Source organism: Schistocerca serialis, chromosome 7 (assembly GCF_023864345.2).
Source record: "Schistocerca serialis cubense isolate TAMUIC-IGC-003099 chromosome 7, iqSchSeri2.2, whole genome shotgun sequence".
NCBI lineage: Eukaryota > Metazoa > Arthropoda > Insecta > Orthoptera > Acrididae > Schistocerca > Schistocerca serialis.
Genome location: NC_064644.1, coordinates 195262025 through 195289431, shown reverse-complemented (window position 1 = coordinate 195289431; position 27407 = coordinate 195262025). Strand labels below are relative to the sequence as shown.

The 27407-nt window shown below is 41.5% G+C and overlaps 1 protein-coding gene across 1 annotated transcript in view; it reads right to left on the bottom strand.

Annotated features, from left to right (window-relative positions):
- LOC126412587 (RING finger protein 121) overlaps positions 1-27407 on the bottom strand; it is a 103910-nt gene that overhangs the window by 10592 nt on the left and 65911 nt on the right. The window contains exons 6-7 of the mRNA XM_050082249.1: positions 26046-26179; positions 8879-8980 (exon numbers count right to left, since the gene is read on the bottom strand). Coding sequence (XP_049938206.1) covers positions 8879-8980; positions 26046-26179 — 236 coding nt within the window. The remainder of the gene's footprint in view (positions 1-8878; positions 8981-26045; positions 26180-27407) is intronic.

Here is a 27407-nt window from a genome sequence, read left to right as displayed (position 1 = left end):
ATAGAAGACTGTTATTATATTGGATGAGTCTTGTTTCACACGGTTTCCAACTTCTGGGCATGTTTACATCCCATAAATGAAATTTGGTAGGTTATGGTGGTGGTTTGGGCAGCCACATCTTGGTACTTCAAGGGCCCTGTGGTTACTTTGCATTTCCAAATTACCACTAAGGATCATGTAATCATTTTGACTCATCAGGTCCAAACCACGGTACAATGTCTGGTCCTCAGTGATTATGCTCTTTTCGAAGATGACAGGTCACCTGTTCACATTACTCATATCACGCACGGCCAGTTATGTGAGCATGACAATTAACTATTGCATCTCCCCTGGTCACCAAAGTCACCACATTTTAGTATTATTCAGCCTTGGCAGAGAAGGGTGCGTGATCGCTGTCCAGCTCCATTATTTTTACCTGAACTTACCCCTATTGGGGGGGATGCAAGTCCAGGCCCCAAAGTGACGAGTGTCTATGTGAACAAGGGTGCTCTAATCTTTGTCTGTGAAGGAATGGGAACAGTGGACAGGCTTAAGGAGATAGTGCCCAAGATATATCAATGGGAGAGTGTGGAGCTTCTGGTCAAGACTGTGACTGAGCTCTTCAAGACTGCAAATATATCAATTTGGGCACTGAAACTTCTTAATGATACTCCTCCAGAGACTGTCTGAGAGAGCACATGTGCAAAAACAAAAGATCTTGAGAGAGGACGGGAGGGTAGTCAATTAAAAGGTGTGGAGGAAGTCAATGACAAATTCCTGAGGGCAATACAAGAACAGGAACTGAAACTGTACTTAAAGAGTGCTCACACGTTACCGTCAGGATAACCAAAGACATCAGAACTGACCATGGCGGCAGGTTGGCAGATTTAAGTGTTGCAGATCACCTGCAAGACAGTAAGGGGTAACTGCGGCCCTGAGTCATCCAATGGGACACTATTTGGCTTTTTATACTGATATGGCTACTGACAAGTTATCAGTTATAACGAATGGGCATGGACAGAGGATGTATACTGGAAAAACACAACATCCTGTTGCAGAGCATGCTACGCAATATGGCAATTGGGACCTCGGTGCCGGTTTCACAACATGAGCCATTTGGGTTCTTCCACCAGATACCAGTTTCTCAGAACTCTGCTAATGAGAACTGGTGTTACACCATTTCCTTGGTTCTCACCACACATCTGGCATTAATTTATATTAAGTTCTTCGGGCTCAGCATTTCTTCTCAGTAACTATTCCATTCTTCACCCCTTATAGTTTTCTATGTCTTTTATTTTCTTACCTGTCTGTTTTTCCCTGCCCTCCACCTCAATCACATACAATGCATTTAGCTTTCTGCTCTTATTAGCTCTTTGTCAGTAATCTCTATCTTGCTTACTACTCTATCTTCCAACTGTTAAGCTCTTAGGTTTTCAAATTTCATCCAGTGTAGTTCTCAACGGTCTTTCCTTCTCATTCAGTCTGATAGGTCTCACCTGACCCGGGGTTCGGGCAACTTTTCCGAACTCTCCTGATTTCCTAAACCTCACAAGTCCTTTTCCTTCCTCTTCAACCCTTTTGCCAGAAGTAGTAGTAACTGGCTCTGAAAGCATGCACATTTACTTAACCTTTTATATATGTTTTCCCTTGCTTCTGCTGCTTCTTGGTGAGTAGATTGTTTTATCTATCTAGTAACATATTCCATGTATATCAGTTCAGAGAATATGCTAAATAGACCATGACCAATAGGAATCATAGCAAAACAGACAGGCTCACATAGGAGAAACCTAAACCCATGCCCCTCCAAAGTCAAAACTTCAATAAGGAATCCAATATGTCTTGAGTAAATGGTAGATGAAGTGAAATTGCCATATGATCTTTTACTTAAACTGTCATATCAGCAGGAAATGCACAAACAGGAATGAACCTTGGTGCAACAATAACCTGCAATTGTAAAGGAAGCAGGTAAGAAGACTGTTTAACACTGGAAGCAGGAAAGGACAATGGACAAACTATTGGGAGGCTCTTGCTAAATACAACTTTGCAATTAAGCAAGCGAAACTATCATCCTGGAAGGTATTCTGTGAGAAAGTGGAAGATACAGCTACATGTGCCAGAGTTCATAAAATCCTCACTAGAATACTAACTAAACCAGGACCCACTCCAAGGAAGGAAGATGGTGAGTATAAAAGGTCAGCACATCAGATGCTGGATGTGCTCCTCAAGACTCAACCTCCCTCATTGCACTCTGGCAGATAACACAGGCCAAGATTCAATCCATGGGAGGTACTGGTTTACAGGAAACAAAAGGGAGATTCTGCCAGAGAGTGTGTTGATTCTAAAAAAATCCAATGTTTCAACCATTCAAGTCACAAGGCCCTGATGGGATGTTTCCAGTTCCACTGCAACAAGCAAGAGAGGGGCTACTTAGATTGCTATGCAGACTATTTCGAGTCAGCCTAGAAGCAGGAGCCATTTCTAATGCTTGGAGGATGGTGAATTGACCACACCAAGGCTGAGAATATGAGACCAGCCTATCCTTTCTCCTAAAGACATTAGAAAACTGTTTAAGGAGCATGTTAGGAAGGGGAGGTTCACTGAGGATCCTCTACATATAAACCAACATGCATATCACCCAGGCAAATCATGTAAAACAGCACTTCACCAACTTGTGGGGAAGGTGGAAAATTCTGGGAATTGCTCTCTGCACCTTCCTGGATACTGAAGGGGCTGCATGTAGGTGGATTAAAATCATGCTGAGTACACTAAAGGTGGAAGCCAACAGGCTCAAAGAGAAAACGGTGATCAACATCATCAAAGGGTATCCACAAGGAAAGGTTCTGTCCTCACTACTGTGGAACACAGAGGTGAACGAACTCATTGAAGAGTTAAATACAAGATGTTACTTTTGCCATAGATACACATATGATTTGGTCATAGTAGTTCTTGGCAAACTTGCTAATGCTGTTAGAACAATGGCACAATGAGCACTGAGAATTGGGTCAAAACTGGTGCAGCAAACAGGATCTATGGGCCGGTTCCAAGAAAACTGTTGTACTGTTTATGAGGGATCATATCCAGGACACCACTACTGGAATCTCAAACACTTTGACAAAATTATACCAGCAGGGGGCCAGTGAAGTATCTAGGGGTAATCCTGGATGTGAAATTATCTTGGACACCACATATAAAGAACATGTGTTTCAAGGCAAAATGTACTCATATATGCACTAGAAGGGCCAGTGGTAAAAACTGGCGTCGAAGCCCCAAGAGCATGTACTGTATATACATCATTGTAATAAGTCCTATGATAATTTGTGGAGCTACACAATATGGTGGAATAAAGTGCAACAGAAGGTTGCTGCTAAGGAGCTTGGCAAGATTAAGAGATTGGCCTGCTTAGCCACAGCAGGTAGAAGTACAGCAGCAGCACACCCACTGCTGGCATAGAGGTCAAGCTGAAAATGCCCCCATTACACCTTTGGTTTACAATGGAGACCCCAGCAGGGGGATACAGATTAAAAACTGTAAATAACTGGGGACCTTTAGGAAATCCAGAAACACTAACCTATATAATGCGTAAATATCAGAATAGCTGTGAAACTGCCAACTGACTATACAAAAACTTTCAGCTGCTTCAATAAACCTTTCAAGGTAGTAAGTGGAAGTAGAGAGCAATGACAGACATAATCTGGTTTACTGAAGGATAAAAAACAGATGAAGGTGGAGGATATGGGGTACAGCCTACACAAGATTAAGATAGATACACACACACAGAGAGAGAGAGAGAGAGAGAGAGAGAGAGAGAGAGAGAGAGAGAGAGAGAGAGAGAGAGCAAGGTGCAGCCTCTTGGGAAGATGGCCATGGAATTCCAGCCAGAAATATCTACAACCAGAGTGCATTTGGAGGAGACACTGTGAATGGTGCTACAAGGATCATGGCATCTATATTCATTCAGAGAGCCAAGCAGTTCTGAAACCTCCATGAACCCTGCAATGAGATCAAAGATGACACATGTCATTGCTGAATGCCATGAAGCCCTTGTGAGTTGTGAGGCTAGTGGGAAGCAACGGGATAAACCAGCTGTGGATACTTGGTCATACAGGAATCAGTGATGATGAACAGCTGACAGGCTGGCCAGGACAGGTCTAATGACTCCATTTGGCGGTAAACTCAGAAGAAAAACTTCAAACAGCCAAGATCACTAGTAAAGCTTTTATCCTGATAACCAGTTTCAGTAAGACTACATTATCATCTATCTTCATATCTGCGACAGATAGAACTAAGTCGATAGGATAATAAGTTTACAAGTCAAGCATAACAATGTACAAAATTAATTATCCATATACTTGGAAAAGTAAGATACCTTCTGCTCTACAAATTTACGTAATCCCCCCATCTGGGCCATGTATCATGTCATAACAAATACGCATGTGAAGATCATGAAGATCACTAGACATAGGCATGTCAAATTTAAAATAAACAACATGTATAAACATGGTCTTTACATGCATATTCATGATGTGACACGATATAGCATAGATGGAGGAAATTAAATGAATTTGTAGAGCATAATGTATGTTATTTTTCCAAGTGTATGGACAATTAATTTTGCACATTGTTATACTTGACTTGTAAACCTATAGTCCTGTCAACTTAGTTCTGTCCATTGCAGATCTGAAGATGGTAACTTAGTCTTACTGAAACTGGTTTTCGAAAGAAATGTTTTACTAGTGATCTTGGCTTTTTGAAGTTCTTCTTCTGAGTTTATTACACTGCAGATCACCCCCATTCTGGCACAATGTAAGGAATATATAATTCATTTGGTAGATCGAAACCTATCCTAACCATCACTAAATCCTGTGCTGGGACAAGAGACATGTTAAAGTCATGATAGGACTGATGACTGACCATGGGAACTTCAAGCAACACCTGCACGTGATGGGTATAGAGAAAAAAGTCCCCAAGTGCAGACTAAGTGGTGAGGGGGATGAGACCACACTACATACAGGGCTATTACAAATGATTGAAGCGATTTCATAAATTCACTGTAGCTCCATTCATTGACATATGGTCACGACACACTACAGATACGTAGAAAAACTCATAAAGTTTTGTTCGGCTGAAGCCACACTTCAGGTTTCTGCCGCCAGAGCGCTCGAGAGCACAGTGAGACAAAATGGCGACAGGAGCCGAGAAAGCGTATGTCGTGCTTGAAATGCACTCACATCAGTCAGTCATAACAGTGCAACGACACTTCAGGACGAAGTTCAACAAAGATCCACCAACTGCTAACTCCATTCGGCGATGGTATGCACAGTTTAAAGCTTCTGGATGCCTCTGTAAGGGGAAATCAACGGGTCGGCCTGCAGTGAGTGAAGAAACGGCTGAACGCGTGCGGGCAAGTTTCACGCGTAGCACGCGGAAGTCGACGAATAAAGCAAGCAGGGAGCTAAACATACCACAGCCGACAGTTTGGAAAATCTTACAAAAAAAGCTAAAGCAGAAGCCTTACCGTTTACAATTGCTACAAGCCCTGACACCCGATGACAAAGTCAAACGCATTGAATTTTCGGCGCGGTTGCAACAGCTCATGGAAGAGGATGCCTTCAGTGCGAAACTTGTTTTCAGTGATGAAGCAACATTTTTTCTTAATGGTGAAGTGAACAGACACAATGTGCGAATCTGGGCGGTAGAGAATCCTCACACATTCGGGCAGCAAATTTGCAATTCACCAAAAGTTAACGTGTTTTGTGCAATCTCACGGTTTAAAGTTTACGGCCCCTTTTTCTTCTGCGAAAAAAACGTTACAGGACACGTGTGTCCGGACATGCTGGAAAATTGGCTCATGCCACAACTGGAGACCGACAGCGCCGACTTCATCTTTCAACAGGATGGTGCTCCACCGCACTTCCATCATGATGTTCGGCATTTCTTAAACAGGAGATTGGAAAACTGATGGATCGGTCGTGGTGGAGATCATGATCAGCAATTCATGTCATGGCCTCCACGCTCTCCCGACTTAACCCCATGCGATTTCTTTCTGTGGGGTTATGTGAAAGATTCAGTGTTTAAACCTCCTCTACCAAGAAACGTGCCAGAACTGTGAGCTCGCATCAACGATGCTTTCGAACTCATTGATGGGGACATGCTGCGCCGAGTGTGGGAGGAAATTGATTATCGGCTTGATGTCTGCCAAATCACTAAAGGGGCACATATCGAACATTTGTGAATGCCTAAAAAAACTTTTTGAGTTTTTGTATGTGTGTGCAAAGCATTGTGAAAATATCTCAAATAATAAAGTTATTGTAGAGCTGTGAAATCGCTTCATCATTTGTAATAACCCTGTACAATCTTTCAATGTGAAGTACTGGGGGCCACAATACAAAGGTCATTAATTTCTGAAGAAACTGTGTCTAATAACGAACAAGTAAAAAGCCTCCTACTACTTTTAAAAGCTGCTGGCCGGCTGTACTACAATTACTGGAAGAGAAACCAAACAATAAAATGAGTTAGGATTCCAGCATCAGTGTTCTTTTGTCTCTCTGCATTAGTCAGTCAGTCAATGGCCCTAACACACTACATTAGCGCACACCCGAAATTGCTTCAGTGTCTATCAATTCTCTCCACTCAGGATACTGTACCACATTCTGCTGTCAAGAAGTCTTCTGTTTTATTGCGAACGTGGTACACATTTAATATGAAAATAAAGGCGCATTGGTAAAGTTATTTATAAGTGTAGAAATTCATTTGGTTACTTACAAACATGGTTCTTTGGATATCACACGTGAAAAGAGTTAGTCGAGTTCATTATGATGAGTCTACAGGATAAATAACAATTGCTCTATGTAAAACCTTAAGTTTGAACTCGGGCACATGTTCTGGAGGAATGGGTGGATGTGTGGAAAGCAAGGTGTGGAGATAGGAAAGGAAAAACACGCAGAGAGCTAAGAGGGGCGCGTGGCCGGGAGACGGGCTGGGCGCGTGGCTGGGAGACGAAACATGTGCGGGGGTGCGGCATTTGGGGGCAGGAGAGGAGCGTGATAACAGGAGAGGGACATGGGGATGGGAGAGAGGAGGAATGAGAGGGAAGTGGAAAAAGAAGGAGGGAGTGAATGTGAAGGAGAGAAAAAAAAAAAAAAAACAGAAATAGAATGCATATTACTTTGGATCTGTTGTCTGGCACTTACCAATATAGACACTAAATCCATGCATTGTTTCAAATGTTTATCACCTTGGTGCCCAGAAGTTGTCCCGCAATTGCGAGGCTCCAAAACTAATGCTGTAAGTAGTCTCTTCATTGCAATGTATCAGTTAACCATGCCACCAGCCCCAAAGTCAATACAGCTCAGTTTTTTTGCTTTTTCTATCACTCAGCTTTGGGCTCCCAAATAAGGAAAGTTTCAGGGGTACACAAACATTTTTCAATTTATGTGGCATCCAACACCAACTATATCAAAAAGAAACTTCACTAAAGAAATATTTAGTACTGCTGATACACCTACAAAAAAGTACATAAAGCCTGTTCTACATGACTGACCTTCTGGTCAAAATTGACTACTCGAAGCGTGTCCGCCTTTCGTGCCTGTGTGTGAATCAGCAAGGATCTACAGACTGTCAAGTGTGAAGTTCTAAATTTCCTAGTATGCTGTATACTACGCATGCGCAGAAACACAGGATTCTGGTAACGCCTGCAAATATCAAAAGTTATAACCTATCCTGATCGAGCTCACTCCTATTATAGAAAATGATTTTCTGCTTATGTGTCTTCCTAATCTTTATTGCATTGATTGCTTTGTTTTTGTGGAAAATCAAAAATTTACTTAAGATCCTAGCATTTTTCTTACTAGTGTTCTCCTCCAAGAGAGACAAAATATTTGAAAGCTATAAGTATTTATGTTTTACACAGAAAATACCTATACTATGCAAAAATAAGAATGTAAACAACATACGAACAAAGTTTTAATGAAAATTATTTTAACAGTGAAAGAATCAGATTTACTGGATGAGAAAAATAATTTTCGTTGTTACTTGGCACTTAGCAAGAAAACAAGTTACAAAGAATAAAGCAAAAAGGCACTATTTACTGTTTTCTACACATTGTCTGATGTATTTGCAAGTACATATTTTCTTGAGAAAATACATGCAAATGTTCTGAAATGTTTGGATGACACTTTTCCTATTCTTTCAGTTCTCAGGAGTGTAGAAAATTTACCACACAAGTGTTGACAAGAACTTTCACTATGAATTCTGCTTTGGTCATTAATAAACTCTACCATCATTGCTCTTTTTACATTCTGTTACGTATTTCAATTTTTCCATAAAAGGATAGTGCCTCGTAACCTCATATTCACCATTCACATACCAAACTGCACAGCAGACAGCACTCACATCACCGCCAATTTTTTCGCTGATGTGTGAACAAAAATGACCACTCAAAACAAACAAGAGGTAGTACAGGAACAGAAAGCTAGGGGTGCTGCACTCTTTATCTTGAGTAGTCAATTTAGGAAACAAAAGTCGACTGTGTAAAAGGGGCTTAAAGATTATCCTAACTTTCAAAACTATTAGTTCTTTCATTGGGGAGGAGAATGCTAGGTAACACGTGCAGGACAGAATTGTGCATCAAAACAGGGAACAAAGAAGCTACTTCATTGGCAGAATGAGACAGGTGCAAAATAACAAACATATGCATGTATTTGCTCGAGAAAATATGTACTTGCAAACACATCACACAATGTGTAGAACACAGTAAATAGAGCCTTTTTACTTGATTCTTTGTAACTTGTTTTCTTGCTAAGTGCCAAAGACACACACACACACACACACATTTACTTGCCATTAGTGTACATATAAGTAAAAACATTTAATTTTTAAATTATTATAAATTAAAGGATACGGGTTACAGAACATCCTCTTTAAGTCTACCTTCTCCTTACAATATGGGCAAGTCTGTTTCTTACCCACAATGCACCATCCACGGATGCAAAATTCATGGAATCTGTATTCATAGTTAAGGCTTAAATAATGAGTTACATTGCAAATACATCAATGATATTCTAATAACATGTAGAATATAGAAAATTAAAACATTCATAGAACAAAAAATGACTGCTTTTTATCTAAGTAACTGATGTTCCCTTATAATAGATGAAGATCTATTTAAAATATTTATATGTTCAATGGTGCTGTTCTGGAGTACTCTTATTTATGTATCCAGTGTTCTCTGAAAACATACAAGTGCGCTGAAAGCTCACCAACCAATCCATTTAATGTACCACAGGAAGTTAACAAATGATGTTAACATGAGTGGGATAGAATTGTCTATCAAAACAGGGAACAAAGAAGTTACTTCACTGAGAGAATGAGGCAGGTGCAAAATAACAAACAAATTGTACAGGGAAAAAAATGTGCCACTGGAGGGCAGGAAACACACAAAGTGAAGCAAAGGAGATGGAAGTAACAATTGACTGTAAAAACATGTGAAATCATTTAGGGAGCTTGTTTCCTTTATTAACAAGGACTGCAAAAATTCAGTTTCACATTTGAGAACATTTATAACAAATTGTAACTATAAACAATGGAAAATCCAAGTAGAAATATCAACAGTGTAGGAAAAGATAGATTGCTAATTACCATAAAGATGACATGTTAAGTTGCAGAGAGGCACAATTAAAAGACACACAAAGCTTTTGGCCAAAGCCTTCATCAGCAAGAGAGAAACAGAGAAACACACACCATTCATACAAACAAGCAGGCATTCTCGCCTGCGCTGCCGGAAATGGGAGTCATGCGTGTGTGAGCTGTGCTTGTTTGTGTGTATGAATGGTGTGTGTTTCTCTCTTTCTCTTTTGCTGATGAAGGCTGTGGCCGAAATATTTGCATAAGTGTCTTAATTGTGCCTGTCTGCAACTTAATGTGTCGTATTTACGATAAGTAGCAATCAGTCTTTTCCTACATTGTTAAATTGAACTTAGGGTAGAAGTTAAATTTGGCAGGGAACAAAGGGAGAAATAAACAGGGCTTACAGACAGGTAGGTAGAAGTGTGCCATGCGGGCACGTTTTGATATCGATAGTTCTCATTCATTATTAGCCTTTTTGGTCATAATAGCTTCTTGAGCGGTTTGTCGCCTGCAGAGTGCAGGTTTGTGGACCAGCATTTAATGCAGGAGACACTCTCAAAGTGACGGGCAGTTGAGTGGTGTGCCAGACAACGGATGCAGAAAATCCCGTGATTCTGTGGCCAACAGTATCCTTGGCCTTCTGCTAAAAGTTGCGTTCTGGTCACTGTGGACTTGAGTGTCAGCTGGCCATGAAGATTGTTCGTTGAAAAAGCCAGCCCTGCGTGCTGCATGGAACCTGACTTGTTCTCAGGATTTGAATTTGCAAGAAGCCTATGTCCATTGAGATGCCAGATTGGGTTCCTGTCTGCCAGTTTCAAGAAACAGATGCAGGGGCATCTGGTGAATAACGTCTCTTAGTTCCTGATTCTTAGCAAACTCATAAAACTGATGCCAGCCCTTTGTCAAATGGCTCTCAACTTAAGCTTCAATCCGCAAAAATTATGGTGATGGTCCAATAACCATGTGCACAATTATGTTTTATCGTACAGTGGGTATTCCAACTTGCACAATGGCTATTCTAAACTTGCCATCCTGGTTATCCATTGTGACATGTAAACATCTCTATTCATGAATATTTTAAATATCACCCAAGTTACGTGTCTGTGAACGTGTGTGACTAAGCTAGTGGTGCTCAAGCTGTCTGACTAAGTTTATCCATACCTACAATTAAAATTTATTGTTTATTCTGGAATCAGGTGCTTCACGCACAACATTCAACTTTTTCAAGCGTATTTACAGTGTCTATTTCTGTTGTAAATGCAAATTGTTAATTAACAACGGAAAATCCAGGATGTCTGTGGATGGCAGTCACCACTACATAGACAGACACTCTAGGTAAAGGCATTTATCGTATCAAGGCTTCTTTAGCTGGTCCCACAATAGAAACAACAGTTACATCAAGCTATCTTGCAACATACAAAACCACTAATTAACAATTTGATAAAGAATAGTTGCTACTTACCATACAGCACAGATAGGCACAACAAAAAGACTGTCAGAAAACGAGCTTTCGGCCAACAAGGCCTTTGTCGGAGATAGAACACACACACACACACACACACACACACACACACACACACACGCGCGCGTGCGTACGACTGCAGTCTCTGGCTGCTGAGGCCACACTGTGAGCAGTTGTGTGTGACGGAAAATGGAACCAGGTGGTAGACGTTAAGGAAGAGGCCAGGGCACAGAGGGAGAGTGATAGCAGGGTAGGGGGGGGGGGGGGGGGGTAAGGGTGGGCGGCTGTACAGTGCTGCTTGTGGGAGCATACACGGAAAGGTGGAGAGTAGGGCAGTTAGGTGTAGTTGGGAGGTTAGATGGAAGGTGGGGGGTTAGCACAAAAGGAGAGAGGTAAAAAGAATGTACATGCGTTGGTGGAATGAGGACTGCATAGGGCTGGAATGGGAACAGTGAAGGGGATAGAGAGTAAGGACAAAGACTAACAAAGGTTGAGGCCAGCAGAGCTGTGGGAAAATAGGATAGATAGCAAGGAGACTCCCCACAAATGCAATTCAGAAAAGCTGGTGTTGGTGGGAAGGATCCAGATGGCACAGGCTGTGAAGCAGTCATGGAAATAATGAACGTTATGTTGAGTGGCATGCTAAGCACTGCAGTGGTTAGCTGTTTCTTAGTGACAGTTTGTCAGTAGCCATCAAAGGGATAGAAAAATTGTTAGTTGTATGCCCACATAGAATGCAGCACAGTGGTTGCAGCTTAGCTAGTAGATCACAAGACTGGTTTCACAGGTAGCCCTGTCTTTGATTGGATAGGTGATGCTTGTGACGGGACTGGAGTAGGTGGTGGTAGGAGGATATATGGGACAAGTCTTGCATCTACGTCTCTTAATGCGATAGCCATGAGGCAAGGCGTTAGGAGGAGGAGTTGTGTAGGGATGGATGAGGATATTGTGTAGGTTCAGTAGGCAGTGGAATACGACTGTGGGAAGGGTGGTAAGGATAGTGGGTAGCACATTCAAATGGCTCTGAGCACTATGGGACTTAACATCTGAGGTCATCAGTGGTAGGACATTCCTCATGGCGACAGGTAGTCGAAACCCTGGTGGAGCATGTTATTCAGTTGCTCCAGTCCTGGGTGTACTGAGTCACGATGGGAATGCTCCTCTGCGACTGAACAGTGTGGCTCTGAGAGGTGGTGGGTGACTGGAAAGATAAGGCGTGGGAGATCTGTTTTTGTAAAAGGTTGCAAGGGTAATTACGATCTGCAAAAGCCTCAGTGAGACCTTTGATGTATTTTGAGAGGGACTGCTCATTACCACAGATGCAATGGCCACAGGTGGCTAGACTGTATGGAAGGGACTTTTTGGTGTGGAATGGGTGGTAGCTGTCAAAGTGAAAGTATAGCTCGTGGTTGGTAGGTTTGATAAGCACAGAAGTACTGATGTGACCATCCTTGAGGTGCAGGTCAACATCAAAGTAGGTGGCTTGTTGGGCTGAGTAGGACCAGGTGAAGCAAATGGGGGGGGGATGTCGAGATCCTGGAGGAATGTGGGCAGGGTGTCCTCACCCTCAACCCAGATCACAAAAATGTCATCAATGAATTGGAACCAGGTGAGGGGTTTGGGATTCTGGGTGTTTAGGAAGGATTCCTTTAGACTGCCCATGAATAGGTTGGCATAGAATGGTGCCATGTGAGTGGCCATACCCATACCCCAGATTTGTTTGTAGGTAATGCCTTCGAAGGAGAAGTAGCTGTGGGGAGTTCATAGTTGGTCTTGGTGATTAGAAAGGAGGTTGTACGTTTGGAATGCGTTGGGTGTTGGAAAAAGGTACTATTCAATAGCAGTGAGGCCATGGGCATTAGGCACCTTAGTGTAAAAGGAGGGGCATCAACAGTGATGAGCAGGGCACAGGTGGAAACGGAACAGGAACTATGGAGAGTCAGTGGAGGAAATGGTTGGTACCTTTTATAGATGACAATAGGTTGCATGTAATAGACAAAACGGGTTGATTTACGAATGCAGAGATTCCCTCAGTAGGGCCACAATGACGCATCCTGGGTGGTTGGATTAATGTACTTCAGGAAGGGTGTAGAAGGTAGGAGTTTGGGGAGTGGTAGGGTTAAGGGGAGGAGGGGGGAGGGGGAGAGAGAGAGAGAGAGAGAGAGAGAGAGAGAGAGAGAGAGAGAGAGAGAGAGAGAGAGAGAGGTTCTGGGATGGGTTTAAGGATTTCAGGAGAGACTGGAGATGCTGCTGGAGTCCTCAAAGGGGTCACTGTGGCATAGTTTGTAGGTGGATGAATCTGACAGCTGGCGGAGTCCTTCTGCCAGGTAATCCTTGTGGTTCAAAACAACAGTGGTGGAGCCTTTGTCAGCAGGTGAGATTATAGGTTTGGGATCAGTTTTTAGGTGGTGGATTGCATCTCTTCCTTGGCTGTAACATTAGTTTGCATGTTAAGGAATTTGGGAAATGATTCTGAGGCCAGGTTCAAGGTTAAGAAATTCTAAAAAGCTAACATGGGGCGATTGAGAAGCAATCAGGGTGGATAATGGATAGTGAACTGAGTCAAGGTTCAGCATTGCTCTTTGGGTGAGTCCGATTGGCAGGGTTGGAGGGGCATGTTTCCACTGTAGGGACCAGGAAAAGGAGAGGAGGTCTTTAACAAGTCCTGCGTGACTGAATGTGGGAGTGGAGCAAAAGGTGAGGCCTTTGAAAGGAACTAATTCTTCTGCGGAGCTACAGCATTTGGAGGAACGGTTTGTAATTTTACTTTGGGTCTGTTCAGATTCTGGATTCTGTATGGTGGTGGGAGTGAGTTTTTGAGGGTGAGGTAAATGTTGATCTGCAAAGTAGGGTTTCTCAGTTATAAGAGCATGTGGGAGAGGTCTAGAGGTTGCTGTAGAAGTGGTGGATAGTGGCAAGGCAGGAATAGGAAGTGAACAGGGTGGACAGTTTTTTGAGCTGGCATCGTGCATGTTGCTCTAGTTACCGGAGGGCAAAGGTTTCAATGTGTGCTATGGGATCCAGGAATTTGGAATGCCATAGCAGGAGAATTTTACAGATGGAGAGGAGATTTGGGCCGGATCGATATGGTTTTGCAGTACTATGTTGGCGAGGGTTAAGGACTGACGGAATCTGAAAGGACAGAGGTCATTGTGAGAGGAAGGGTGGCAGCCATAGATGGGTAATTTGAAATTAAGGCTGTTTGACAAGATTTCATGAGCCAAGCAACAACCCAGGAAAAGTAGGGGGGGCTGGGCTCTGGCTAAGGATAAGGAAACTTTCCTGTATTGACGCAGATTGAAGGAGTAAGCATCGTTGGTGGAGGATAAAATTGTGTAAAATATGTAAATAACGTAGAAATATGCCCAAAAAGTCCGCAAAAATACACCCAAACACAAGGGGGGAAAATCACGAAAAGGATGAAATGGATGGAGTAGGGGAAAACAAGGTGAAATCTGTGGGAGTAGCCCGATAATGAAAGGCAAAAACCAACTGAAACTGGTGTGAGGATAAAATGGGATTAAAGCAAAATTAAATTGAAAGATTGTAATGGTTATTGCTGGTGGATAAGTGTGAAGAAGGAGGACGGCAGATGTGACTAGTTGGGGGATTTGGTACATGCGAACTGGAATAGAGAGGTGAATGAGCAGGGGTGGGGAAGGGTTGGTAAGATGAGATACAAGTTCGTACAGCACATGCAGGTAAGGGTAATAACATGCAAAAATAAGCAAGTGTGACACAGGAAGAATAATCACTTTGAAGGTATTGGATTTATGATATTGGTGGGAGAAATGTGGGACACGAAATGATGTGCCAACAATCAGGGCGGTCTTTTCGCCGTCTATTGTGCATGGCCAAGACAGTTGATACAGTGTGGCTTGTACACAGAGTATGCAGTGCTGTGCAGTTTGTAGGATGACAAGAGAAACAAAGGACACATGAGAAAGAGTGATGGACATTGAGTATAGTAATGCATTAGAAAATAGTAACAAAGGAAAGCAGCACTGGGTTACAGGATGGAAGAAAAGCTATCAGTCAAAATTCAACAATGGAAAATGCAAAATTTAGTGTAACAATACTACGAAAATACTACTCCCACCACCCATCTGCCTCTTCCATCACACACAGCTGCTTGCAGTGTGGCCTCAGCAGCCAGAGACTGCAGTTACGTGTCTCTAAGTTGTGTGTGTGTGTGTGTGTGTGTGTGTGTGTGTGTGTGTGTGCGCGCGCGCGCGCGCGCTTGTGTGTATGTTCTATCTCCAATGAAGGCCTTGTTGGTTTCAAGCTCATTTTCTGACAGTCTTTTTGCTGTGCCTATCTGTGACTCAGCATCTCCGCTATATGGTGAATAGCAACTATCCTTTTTGTAATATTATGAAACTGTTAATTAGTAGTTTGTATGTTACATGATAGCTTGATGTATCTGTTGTTTATATTGTGCGTCCAGCTAATAATGCTTTGGTTTGATAGATGCCTTTACTGAGAGTGTTTGTATGTCTAGTGGCAATCACCATCCACACTTAAGAGAAGAAAGATAAATTGCTTGGCTCTGAAACTCCCACTTGTATCATACTTTGAATTTAATGTTGTCAGTCTATTCTGCTTGCTTCGAAACAGTGGTCTTCCTTCTTATTATCTGCAAACAGTCACATGATAGTGGCTGGCTGATATTAATGACCTGTTAGCTATTTTTAATATGTTTTTGAAACTTTTACTGTGGAATATGAAAGTTAATTTTATAGACTAGTGATCTGATTAGACTTATGTGCCAAGCATCTCTCAAATTAACTTAATGCTGTTCTCAAAAAAATATTTTTCTTTAATTTTCACTCAGTCATTTCTGAAAGTTATGTAATATCTATGAACAGTTGTGTTACTGGAAATTAATTAATTTTGCAGGAGGGGGGGGGGGGGGGGGTAGTTACTCAGATTGTCTTGCATCATTTTCTGTGTTTTCATACAAAGGTTTGTGTTTTTAGTAATTTGTGGCCCAGTATCCTTCTACTCAATACCAGCTCCCTAATACATTGCAAGAAGGCAAGTGCAGGAGAAAATATTGTGTGAATAGAATGGTGGCGATGAGGTGTGGGAGGAATGTAGCAATTTTCTGCCTGTTGCACGAGGCAAACTGGGAGGGATTTTTACAAATTTACAAAAAAGTGATGAGTGCCATCTCTCATTATGTTGCATGTCAGCTATTCTGCTGAAGTATTTTACTTATTTACTTAAGATAATCTATGCATACAAAGATATCTACATCTACATCTACATCTACATCTATACTCCGCGAGCCACCTTACGGTGTGTGGCGGAGGGTACTTATTGTACCACTATCTGATCCCCCCTTCCCTGTTCCATTCACGAATTGTGCGTGGGAAGAACGACTGCTTGTAAGTCTCCGTATTTGCTCTAATTTCTCGGATCTTTTCGTTGTGATCATTACGCGAGATATATGTGGGCGGTAGTAATATGTTGCCCATCTCTTCCCGGAATGTGCTCTCTCGTAATTTCGATAATAAACCTCTCCGTATTGCGTAACGCCTTTCTTGAAGTGTCCGCCACTGGAGCTTGTTCAGCATCTCCGTAACGCTCTCGCGCTGACTAAATGTCCCCATGACGAATCGCGCTGCTTTTCGCTGGATCATGTCTATCTCTTCTATTAATCCAACCTGGTAAGGGTCCCATACTGATGAGCAATACTCAAGAATCGGACGAACAAGCGTTTTGTAAGCTACTTCTTTCGTCGATGAGTCACATTTTCTTAGAATTCTTCCTATGAATCTCAACCTGGCGCCTGCTTTTCCCACTATTTGTTTTATGTGATCATTCCACTTCAGATCGCTCCGGATAGTAACTCCTAAGTATTTTACGGTCGTTACCGCTTCCAATGATTTACCACCTATGGCATAATCGTACTGGAATGGATTTCTGCCCCTATGTATGCGCATTATATTACATTTATCTACGTTTAGGGAAAGCTGCCAGCTGTCGCACCATGCATTAATCCTCTGCAGGTCCTCCTGGAGTACGTACGAGTCTTCTGATGTTGCTACTTTCTTGTAGACAACCGTGTCATCTGCAAATAGCCTCACGGAGCTACCGATGTTGTCAACTAAGTCATTTATGTATATTGTAAACAATAAAGGTCCTATCACGCTTCCCTGCGGTACTCCCGAAATTACCTCTACATCTGCAGATTTTGAACCGTTAAGAATGACATGTTGTGTTCTTTCTTCTAGGAAATCCTGAATCCAATCACAAACCTGGTCCGATATTCCGTAAGCTCGTATTTTTTTCACTAAACGTAAATGCGGAACCGTATCAAATGCCTTCCTGAAGTCCAGGAATACGGCATCAATCTGCTCGCCAGTGTCTACGGCACTGTGAATTTCTTGGGCAAATAGGGCGAGCTGAGTTTCACATGATCTCTGTTTGCGGAATCCATGTTGGTTATGATGAAGGAGATTTGTATTATCTAAGAACGTCATAATACGAGAACATAAAACATGTTCCATTATTCTACAACAGATTGACGATTGACATATAAAACATGAAGATTGCTTATCTTAAGACCCTTGACTTCCCGGAACAGCCTAAGGCCAGTATTAATTGAAGTCAATTTCTGGTGCCATTAGGAGACCCTGTGAATCACACGGCACTGCTTCATTTGGAGCCTGTTAGCTGATGGCAGCTAGCAGCAGCACTGAGCTGTGTGCTATTTATTTATATTATTATTATTATTATTATTATTAATTGTTGTAATTTATCCTTTAATTAGGTGTATTAACACAAGATCAAAAATATATCACAATCTGTTTATTTCAGGCCTTGACCCATTATCAAACTAAACTGAAAATGGATTAATCAGAAAAATAAAACAGTTCACACTGGTACAGGTTATTTTTTATCATTTTATGGATAAAAATACCACTAATTGTAAGAGTATACTTACAGGTACCTTATAAAGATGGAGGTAAAATCAAAATTGTGTGTGTACAAAAACATATCAGCTGTCTGCACTAAATAAAAGAAAATGAATATAAGTTCATAAGAGGTAGTGTAAAAATTACATAACCAACTCTCTGTAATTGCACTGTCTACATTACAAAGTTCATTTGCTGACTGAGTATATTGCATAAAAAGAAGATGAAGAAGAGCATACTCAATATGTTACAATGCCAAAACTGCTGAGAATCTCCGTCCAGAGAAAAGACATATGATCAACAGACTGACTCATTTACACATAGAAGCAAGTAAGATATGGGTTGAGAGAGAATACAACACATATTTACAGGAGTTTTGTAATCTCAGTATTGGTTATATATGCAAGAATTAAATTATGATGCACAATGAGCTCATAGCAACACGAGTAATAATAAAAATCTCAGTTATCTACCTTGAGGAATGATTTATTAGAGCTTATCCCACAGTCCATGTGACAAGTAATAAAATTATATATGAGGTATTAATCATACTATTTGTGAACAACTTGAAGAAACAAAGAGTATTATTCCACTGTTTAAGAGCAGACAGTAAATCACAGTCTTCAAATATTACATGATGAAACAAAATTGTGCTTTAGTGATCATACAATTGTTATAATCACATCCAAATAACTACTGCCAGCATGGATAACTAACAATGGTTCACTGCATCAAGCCAAAACTCGTGCTACCCAAGAATACCTCCAATAACACCCACTGCAAAAAATTTAATTGGCAAAATAGGCTGAACAACTGTTTTCAAAAATTTCTGAAAATTTCAAATGCTATACTTTGTCAAACCATTAGATAAAAGTCTACCTCAAACAGAAGTGGAGCACAGCAAAGCATGCACAACACAAATGATGCAGAGCCACAGCTGCTGATGCATAGTTATGCAGACAATGCGGCACAAATCATTACAACTTGACAGATGCGCTTCAGTTTTCTACTGATATTTTCTATGACACAGGTAAGTGTCAAGCTCATTCCTGTGATAATACCACCCTCTATTTGCTTCTCCATAGATGTCAAATCAGAGATTATACCTCTCAGTATTCACTGGGAACTGAAATCTTTATCTTCCTTTCTATGTCAGATTTATCCATCATTACAGTTTGCTTAAAGTTACAAGTGATTTACATAATAAAGACACAATTGCAATTAACATTTTATTTCAAAAGAAAGTGAAGATAAAAAGTGTATTATAATGTACTGTGGTACTGAATAAACTATGTTGTCAATTACAACTGAAGGCAGTTTGCTTAAACCACAACCAGTTTTGGGCTTATGCCTATCTTCAAAGTGAAAACACATTCAGTTTCATGTTTCCCCATTTAATGATGGAGTTTACTGTACACCCCAAATGTTGAAAAAGGAGACATAAGTGAAATCACCAGACATGGCAAAGTGGTACGAGTTGAATGTGTAGTAACCTGCCAGTTACTATACTTACCAACCATGGCAGACTTAAGTTGGGCAACTACGGCAAGTGCAGTGCCTCTGACATTCAAACTGTGCCCAGACCTACCCGACACGGCCACCAGATGCAGCCCAGTCACTGACCACTGTCACCAGGTCTGCATGAGTGTGCAGCACTATGCCAGCAACATCTAATGTGGATGGTATCTTTGTAAGGGCCTGAAGTTGTTAAATGTGTTTGAGATGTGTAAACTATTTTCATCAAATTCTTACTGATGTCGCTCAATCGGTCAATAAGTTTTCTCTTTTTTACAGCTGTGGTTTCCTTGTATTCCTAGTCAGAACAAAAGTGACAATGCCAAGAGCCGAATTTTCATGTGTTTTGGATTCAGTGGTTTTCTGTCATTTAGCTCTTCCAGGGAGGCTTTTCTATGGACACCTCTGCAACAACAACAGGTGCGCACACACCCATGTTGGAGCAGTGGTTGGCTATGCTGACCCACGCTCAGCTGCCAGTTGTTAATGTGCTGCTGAACCACGAACCACCCCCCCCCCCCCCAAACCATGATGAAAACTGGCGTTCAGGGTGGTCAACATGGAGGTCAGTAAGTCCTTCTGCCTTATCACAGATATCCCCTTGTATGCATCACTTACTGTGCCAGTTAGCTCCTCATCACTGAACCAGCATCACTCTTTTTTTGAGAAGATGTGTTGTTTGCAGTCCTCTTACCACCACCAGTGTACACATGTGGTCACTGTGCATGGTGAATTCTACCCATGTCGCAAACAGCTGCAATAATGGCTGAGCTTCATGGACTGTCATCAGTGTCAGTTCATCACCGCTAACAAGGAACCTATTAAGTAAGGCTCATTTGAAAGTGTATGTCAATAGTTACGACACGAAAAATATTAGTTGCCAATGTTTCACCATGTGCATTAGGATGCCGACAGAAAATGAGTGTCAGGAGGGTGCAGAGATCAATCTTCTATGGGACGTTCATATTACATTTCACAAAATGGACACTGTCAACTTTCAAGAAAAGTTCAAAGCAAATAATCAACTCAACCATGAACACTGAATGCAAAATTGAGTGCCACTATGACCACAAAGGTTTGCACCATCAAAAACTTCTTGAGAGTTACAAGCCATACAGGACATTCTGCTCTTAAAAAATGCATATAGAATCATATTGGTATACTTGGGCAATGAGAACTGATGGAATGTGATGGCATGCAATCGAATGTGAAACAGTCTGTTGTGGAGCTTATTGTAAAACTGGCTATCCTTTAAGGTGTAGCTGTACACAGTGCGACATATGTTTTATAGGCATGATGAAAACAGACATCCAAAGCTGAATTTGCTGGTTCCGAGGGATAGTTTGCTCTAACGTAGTATGATTTTTATAAACATACAAGCAATCAAGCAAAAGAAAGTTATTTTGACTAGCTATTGGTCAAAAACAGTGTGCATTCCATAGTTGTTGTTCTCTTACAACCATTTTCCCACTCTTGCTCACTGTGACCTAAATATTCCCTACTGTCCTCGCAAGATCATTCACACGAGAAAGGATCTTAGGGGGGCAGAGCACCTCCAAGTTCTCACAGCACAATAAATAACTTTCCAGCCAATTTACCATCCAGATTAATAGTCAGCATAATTACATATGAATGTGTTAATGCATTGACGTTCGCTGATCTTGATACATCTTTCTTGGTACCTCTAATTTCCAGGGTTCCTTTCATATGATTTTTGCTGTATGATGGGATACGTTTTCTTATCTCATCTACAAACTTTTGGGCTGATTCTACAGTTTTCTGTGCATCATAAAACTGATGCTTTGTTTGAAATTTTGTTCTCTTACATCTTCCAATTCTGCAGCACTGTTTGAAGTTGTGTGACTACCCACTGCATCCTTTGAAATCATTGCAATTTATGCCATGTGTGATTTTATGTGCATAACGTAGTAGGTCACTATCATGCACGTCCTGTAAATTGTATTGAACATCCTTGAAATGTGCAAACAACAGCTTTTGTAGCATTTGCGTCTTGTCCTTCCTTGAGTGTCTGTAGTTTTTCTTATGCACTACATGCCCATACTTCTGCGAACTTATTTATTCATAATTGTTTTTTTACTATGCTGCCAATGATCTTCCATGCATGTAATTATGTTTAGCTCCCACTCCTTGGACTATGATTGCCCTTTACTATGTTTCACTGGAGAAGGGCTAGTTACAGTACATACAAGCCAACTGAGCCAACACGGATGAAAATGATGTTGGCAGCAAGAACAGCAAATGTCACATTCTTCATGCCCCTCTTATTTTGTACAGCACAAGCAGGTGGTGGGCCTCTTTCCCGTCCTCCCCCAGGAGTCATCACAGGAATCAATGGATGTCGATATTCGTACTGTTTCGTTGTTGTTTTCACCATTGTCTGCAGGCCAGAATGAACTTTTCATTGAAATGTGGGTGATGGATAAGCCATTAATTCTACAAGTCAGCAGGGAGGCCACCAAGTATCTGCTCAATTCACAAGTGTATGCCAGTCTATGGTCCCCACTGTTGGTAAGCTATGAAACAGCTGATTCGTAGGCATGGCTAACACAGTTTGTAAGTCAATTGTAAACTATGAAAAGTTGGCTCAGAGTCAATCCTTTTTCAAAATCGACTTGCCCGAAGCCCACCCTCAGATTCTATTGAATGAGGCATCAGAACAGTTGCTTATGGTTAATATGTCATTAGGTCTTCATCAGTATCAAAATTTTTTTATAACAACTTACAAGGGTTGTCCCTCATTGCATTGACTAACTCGGTGATATTGTCGTAACAGGTGGTACCATGGAGGATTACCCACGTAATCTCTGTTCTTTGTTTACTGTTCTACAGGCTGTGGGCCTCAAATGTAATCTTTATATGTCTAGTTTTTTCCAGCCTTTCATTTTTTTTATTTGTGTTATGAAATTTCCCCAAAAGGCATGCACGCCATGGAACAGCACGTGGATTTACCGTCAGTCTAATCAACAAGAACTTCACGCATTCCTTGGGAAAGTGGTGTACTATCAGAAATTTATTCACAGAGTGACTGCTGTCACCCATCCCTTGCATCTGTTGCTTCAGAAAAGTGATCCTTTTGTTTTGTCTGCAGCCTGTGAGCCTCATGTTGTGTAACTCAAGAGCAGTGTTTGCTCTGTGCTTTGTACTACAATATTTCAACCCGGCAAGCATCTGGTCCTGGTCACAGACAAGTCCCAGTACAGAATTGGGGTGGTCCTGGCTCTTCATCATTCAGATGTCTCCGAACAGCCTATTGCAGCAAAAACACTCAACTCTGCTCAGCAATGTTAGTCTCAGGTGGAAAAGAAGCTCTTGTTATTGTCTACACATAAAAAAAATATTTTACTTAATTACTGACCATAAAACTTTGGTCTCCCTGTTTAGCCTTCCGGCATCCTTACTGGACAAAGCCACTCATTGTCTTCAGTGTTGGGCTCTGTCCTTGTCCCAGTACAATTATGACATACATTTTCATTCCATGTCACAACATGCGAATATGGATGCTCTGGATGTTCGACCAGGAAGAACTGGTTTGTTTTCAACTGGATATGGAGGCAAGATACACGGAGATTGGTTTCCCCATTACTAGTTTTCATATTTCCTCTGTCGTGGGGCTGGTCCAGCACTCTGGCAGGTTGTACACACGGTACAGCATGGGTGGCCCAACCGCATGCCGAGCTGGGCATCAGAAACGCTTCATAACTGTAAAATACTTCACCATCCCCTCTCTCTTGGGTGGCATTAAGTCTCCTGTCGACAGAAGGGTTTACACCCAACATCGTAGTTCCAGCAGCTCTGCAACAGAAGGTCCTCCACAGAACACTCGCACAAAACTGTTGGCGTGCTGCCATATGTTTTGGTCAGACATCAATTGGGGTGCGGAACACATTGTCAAGGCCTGCCACAAGTCTCCAGGTTAGCATGTGATGTCACACTTTTTTTTTTTTTGCTGTGGCTGTCCTGTACACAGCCTTGGGAGGAGGTCCACGTTGATTTTGCTGGTCCTTCTTTTTAGACACTTTCTGATTATTGGCAGCTGACACTTTTTTCTCATTTTCTGTATGTCGTACATTGTCGATCTGCAACACAACTGTCAACACACAGGTGACGATATAGAAGGCTTGCTGGCCCTCAGTTCATAGCGCAATCTTTCAAGGCCTTTTGTACACACAATGGTATTTGCTATGTCACAGTGCCTCCTACCCATCTGCAGTCAAATGGCGAGGCAGAATTCCTTGTCCTAACATATAAGATACAGATGTGCAAGAACGTATAAGATTGCCTGCCTTTTTCTTAAGCTCTTATGGGATGACGCCCACTGGGGCAAAGAGTCTCACCGAACTACTGCACAGTCATCAGTCATGGACACTGCTCAACCTCTTACTGCCAGGCAGGCATCCTCCAGCAGCACTGCTTTTGTTGATGTTCATGCCCAGCACACCAGTATAGGGCACAGCATTTGAATGGTGCCCCCACTGGATACTGCCTGTTGTCCAAAGCCAACGTATTCACCACGTCTTCAGGATTTACATTGAAGTTCTACTCGTGGCACGCCACAAGGACTAGCTGTATTCCAGGCTGGACATAGAGTGTCCTATTCATGCCATGGGCACAACGTCTTCATTGGCCCAAGTCCGAGCAGGCCTGGTCATGCCCGTCTGCCCTGAAGGTTGGGGCTTTGTCAGCATCGATGGCATATCTGCTTCCTGCAGCAAGTGCACTAGGCAGGTGCTGCAACCAGGGATGGAAGCCAGGTCTCCTTCACCAGAGCTTCTCCTATACAGTCCACCACTGTTGCTGCCCATGCTGGCATCCATCGTCTTAAGACTCAGATGTCCAGATGGTTCCCACCCCTGTCACTGGAGGTGCCCCTGTCCAACATATTTTAATCTGTACTCGCAGAGCTGGGAACTTCTCATGCCTTTGGCTGCAGCCCTCAGCACTGTCAAGGGTGCCCTGGGCATCTCTTTAGTCACAGCATTGTGGACAGTGACACCTGGTTTGTTCTCCCTGCAAGGAAGGAGGATTACAGTAACCCGTCAGCTACTACATCCACCGCCCACAGCAGACATAAGTGGGGCCACTGCAGCTAGCATAGTGAGTGCCAACATTCAAAACGCACATCTGCACACTACTTGAGGCAGGCGCCAGGGGCAGCCCAGTCACCGACTGCCATCACCAGGTCCACTGTGCTCACACAGCACTACAAGAGCAACACCTCACATGGATAGCATCTTTATGAGGGCATGTATGGGTCATTGACCTCCATGTCTTCACTTGTTAAATGTGTTCGAGATGTGTGAACTGCTTTTATTGTATTCTTGTTGAAGTCACTCTGCGAGCCAATAAATTGTACCTCTTTTACAGCCATGTGTTTCCTTGTGTTCCTATTTAGAACAAAATGTACTATGAGTACCAGTATCCAGACCATAACAGCACATTTGTCACATAATTTACCCTTTAGGATGGACTGAACTCCAAGAGCGAATGTGGAACATGAAACTGAATGTATAATCACCTGAAGATGGGTGTAAGGCCAAAGTTGCTTATGATTTAAATAACAACAATGTAAACAAAACATAGATTGCTACTTACCGTAAAGATGACATGTTAAGTTGCAGACAGGCACAATTAAAAGTCACTTATACATACTCTTTCGGCCACAGTCTTCATCAGAAAAAGAAACACACATGCACACATTCATTCAAACAAGCAAGCACACTTCATGCACATATAAGTGCCATCTCTGGCAGCTCGGATGACGAAGGCTGTGGCCGAAAGCTTAAGTATAAGTGTCTTAATTGCTCCTGACTGCAACTTAATGTGTCACTTTTACGTTAAGTAACAATGTATCTTCTCCTTACACTGTTGATATTTCCACCTGGATTGTCCATTGTGATTTAAATAAACCACCTTCAACTGTGATTGGTAGTAGATTTTAAACATCATTGGCCTTTAAAGAAACAACAACGGAGTTCAACAGCTTCAATTTTGAAAAGAAAAATAACATAAAATAAAAATAATACTAATAATAATAAAAACAAAATAAAATAAAAAATAAAAAAAAGAATAAAAATAAAAAAAAGAATAAAAATAAAAATAAATAAATAAAAAAAAAAAAACGCACATGCGCAACTTATAATATTTTATTTAAAATTATTGCTAGAATTCATGTTTCTGGGGGCATTAAAGAGTTCATTTCTATACAATAATATGGGATCCTATCTTGAAAATACAATAATATGGAATCCTATCTTGAAAAGATGAAATATGTAGAACACAGCACCCAATTTCTTGAATGTATATGTGTGCTTGCTGGTTAATTTATTGCGCATTCGTTTGGTTGATGTAAATGTTTTTAATAAGAAGTGTGAAAACTGAAAACAGGATGGAAAATGTGATGCAAATGGAGGAAGTTGTAAGTAACAAGGGAGACACTGGGATTTTTATTAAAGGAAGGGGGTGGGGAGAGTAGAATACATGTACAGCATAGAAGATGTTATTACTAAATGTGAAAAGGATACAAATGATCACAGGATAGTTTGTAAGTGTTTTCAATTAATCCTTCCTCATTTTCCTTTGCTTGTATGTGATTGCCACACACAGCGCAAACACCTCTTTCTAGATGCCTCGTAGGGATGCCATCTGCCCGGTAATACTGCAAAAAAGAACAACAATTCAATGTACAGCTAACATAAAATGACATGCTAATAGTGGAAAAGAAACATGAATTACCAATAATATACACAAATAGAGGCTATATGCACGAAATAACAACTCTGTTGAAAACAAAGACACAGAGCAGTCTCTACTCAGCAAGGTTTCATTATCTGCTGTTCACTTGCCCAGTTAACATTTTTCTTGGTATTTGTATCTACATTTACATACACACTCTGCAAGCCACCATACAGTGCATGGCGAAGGGCACCATGTACCACTACTAGTCGTTTTCTTTCCTGTTCCATTCGCAAACAGACCAAGGGAAAAACAGCCGTCTATATGCCTAAATACGAGCCCTAATTTCCCTTATGTTCATGGTCCTTATGCGTAATGTACGTTGGCAACAACAGCAGAATTTTTCTGCTGTTGGCATCAAATGTCAGTTCTCTAAAGTTCCACATTAGTGCCTGGCAAAAAGCATGTTGTCTTGCCTCCAAGACTCGCATTTGAGTTCACAAAGCATATATGTGATACCTGCATGCTGATCGAACTAGCCAGTAACAAATCTAGCAGTATGCTTCTGAATTACTTCAATGTCTTCCTTTAATTCGACCTGGTGGGGATCCCAAATGCCCGAACAGTAATCTAGAATGGGTCACACTAGCATTATACACTGCGTCTCCTTTACGGATGAGCTACACATTCCCAAAATTACCCCAACAAAACGAAGTTGAGCATTCACACTCCCTACCACTAACCTGACATGCTCGTTCCATTTCATATTACTTTGCAATGTTATGCCCAGATATTTAATCAATGTGATTATGCCCAGCAGCATCCTAATAATGCTGTATTTAAGTGTTACATACTTGTTCTTGCTGCTTATTCAGATTAACTTCCATTTTTCTATATTTAGAGCAAGCTGCCATTCATCACACCAATTACAAATTTTGCTTAAGCCATCTTGTATATTGCTACAGTCACTTTCTTGTACACCACAGTGTCATCAGCAAACAGCCTTAAACTGTCGCTCACCCTGTCTTTCAGACCATTTATATACACAGAGGAAAAGAACGGTCCTACCACATTTCCCTCGGTCTCTCCTGATGATAGCTTTCTCCCTGATGAACACTTGCTATCAAGGACAATGGTTCTATTACTGAAGAAATCTTAATCCACTCACACATCTGCGAACAAATAACATACGGTTGATCCTTTATCAACAC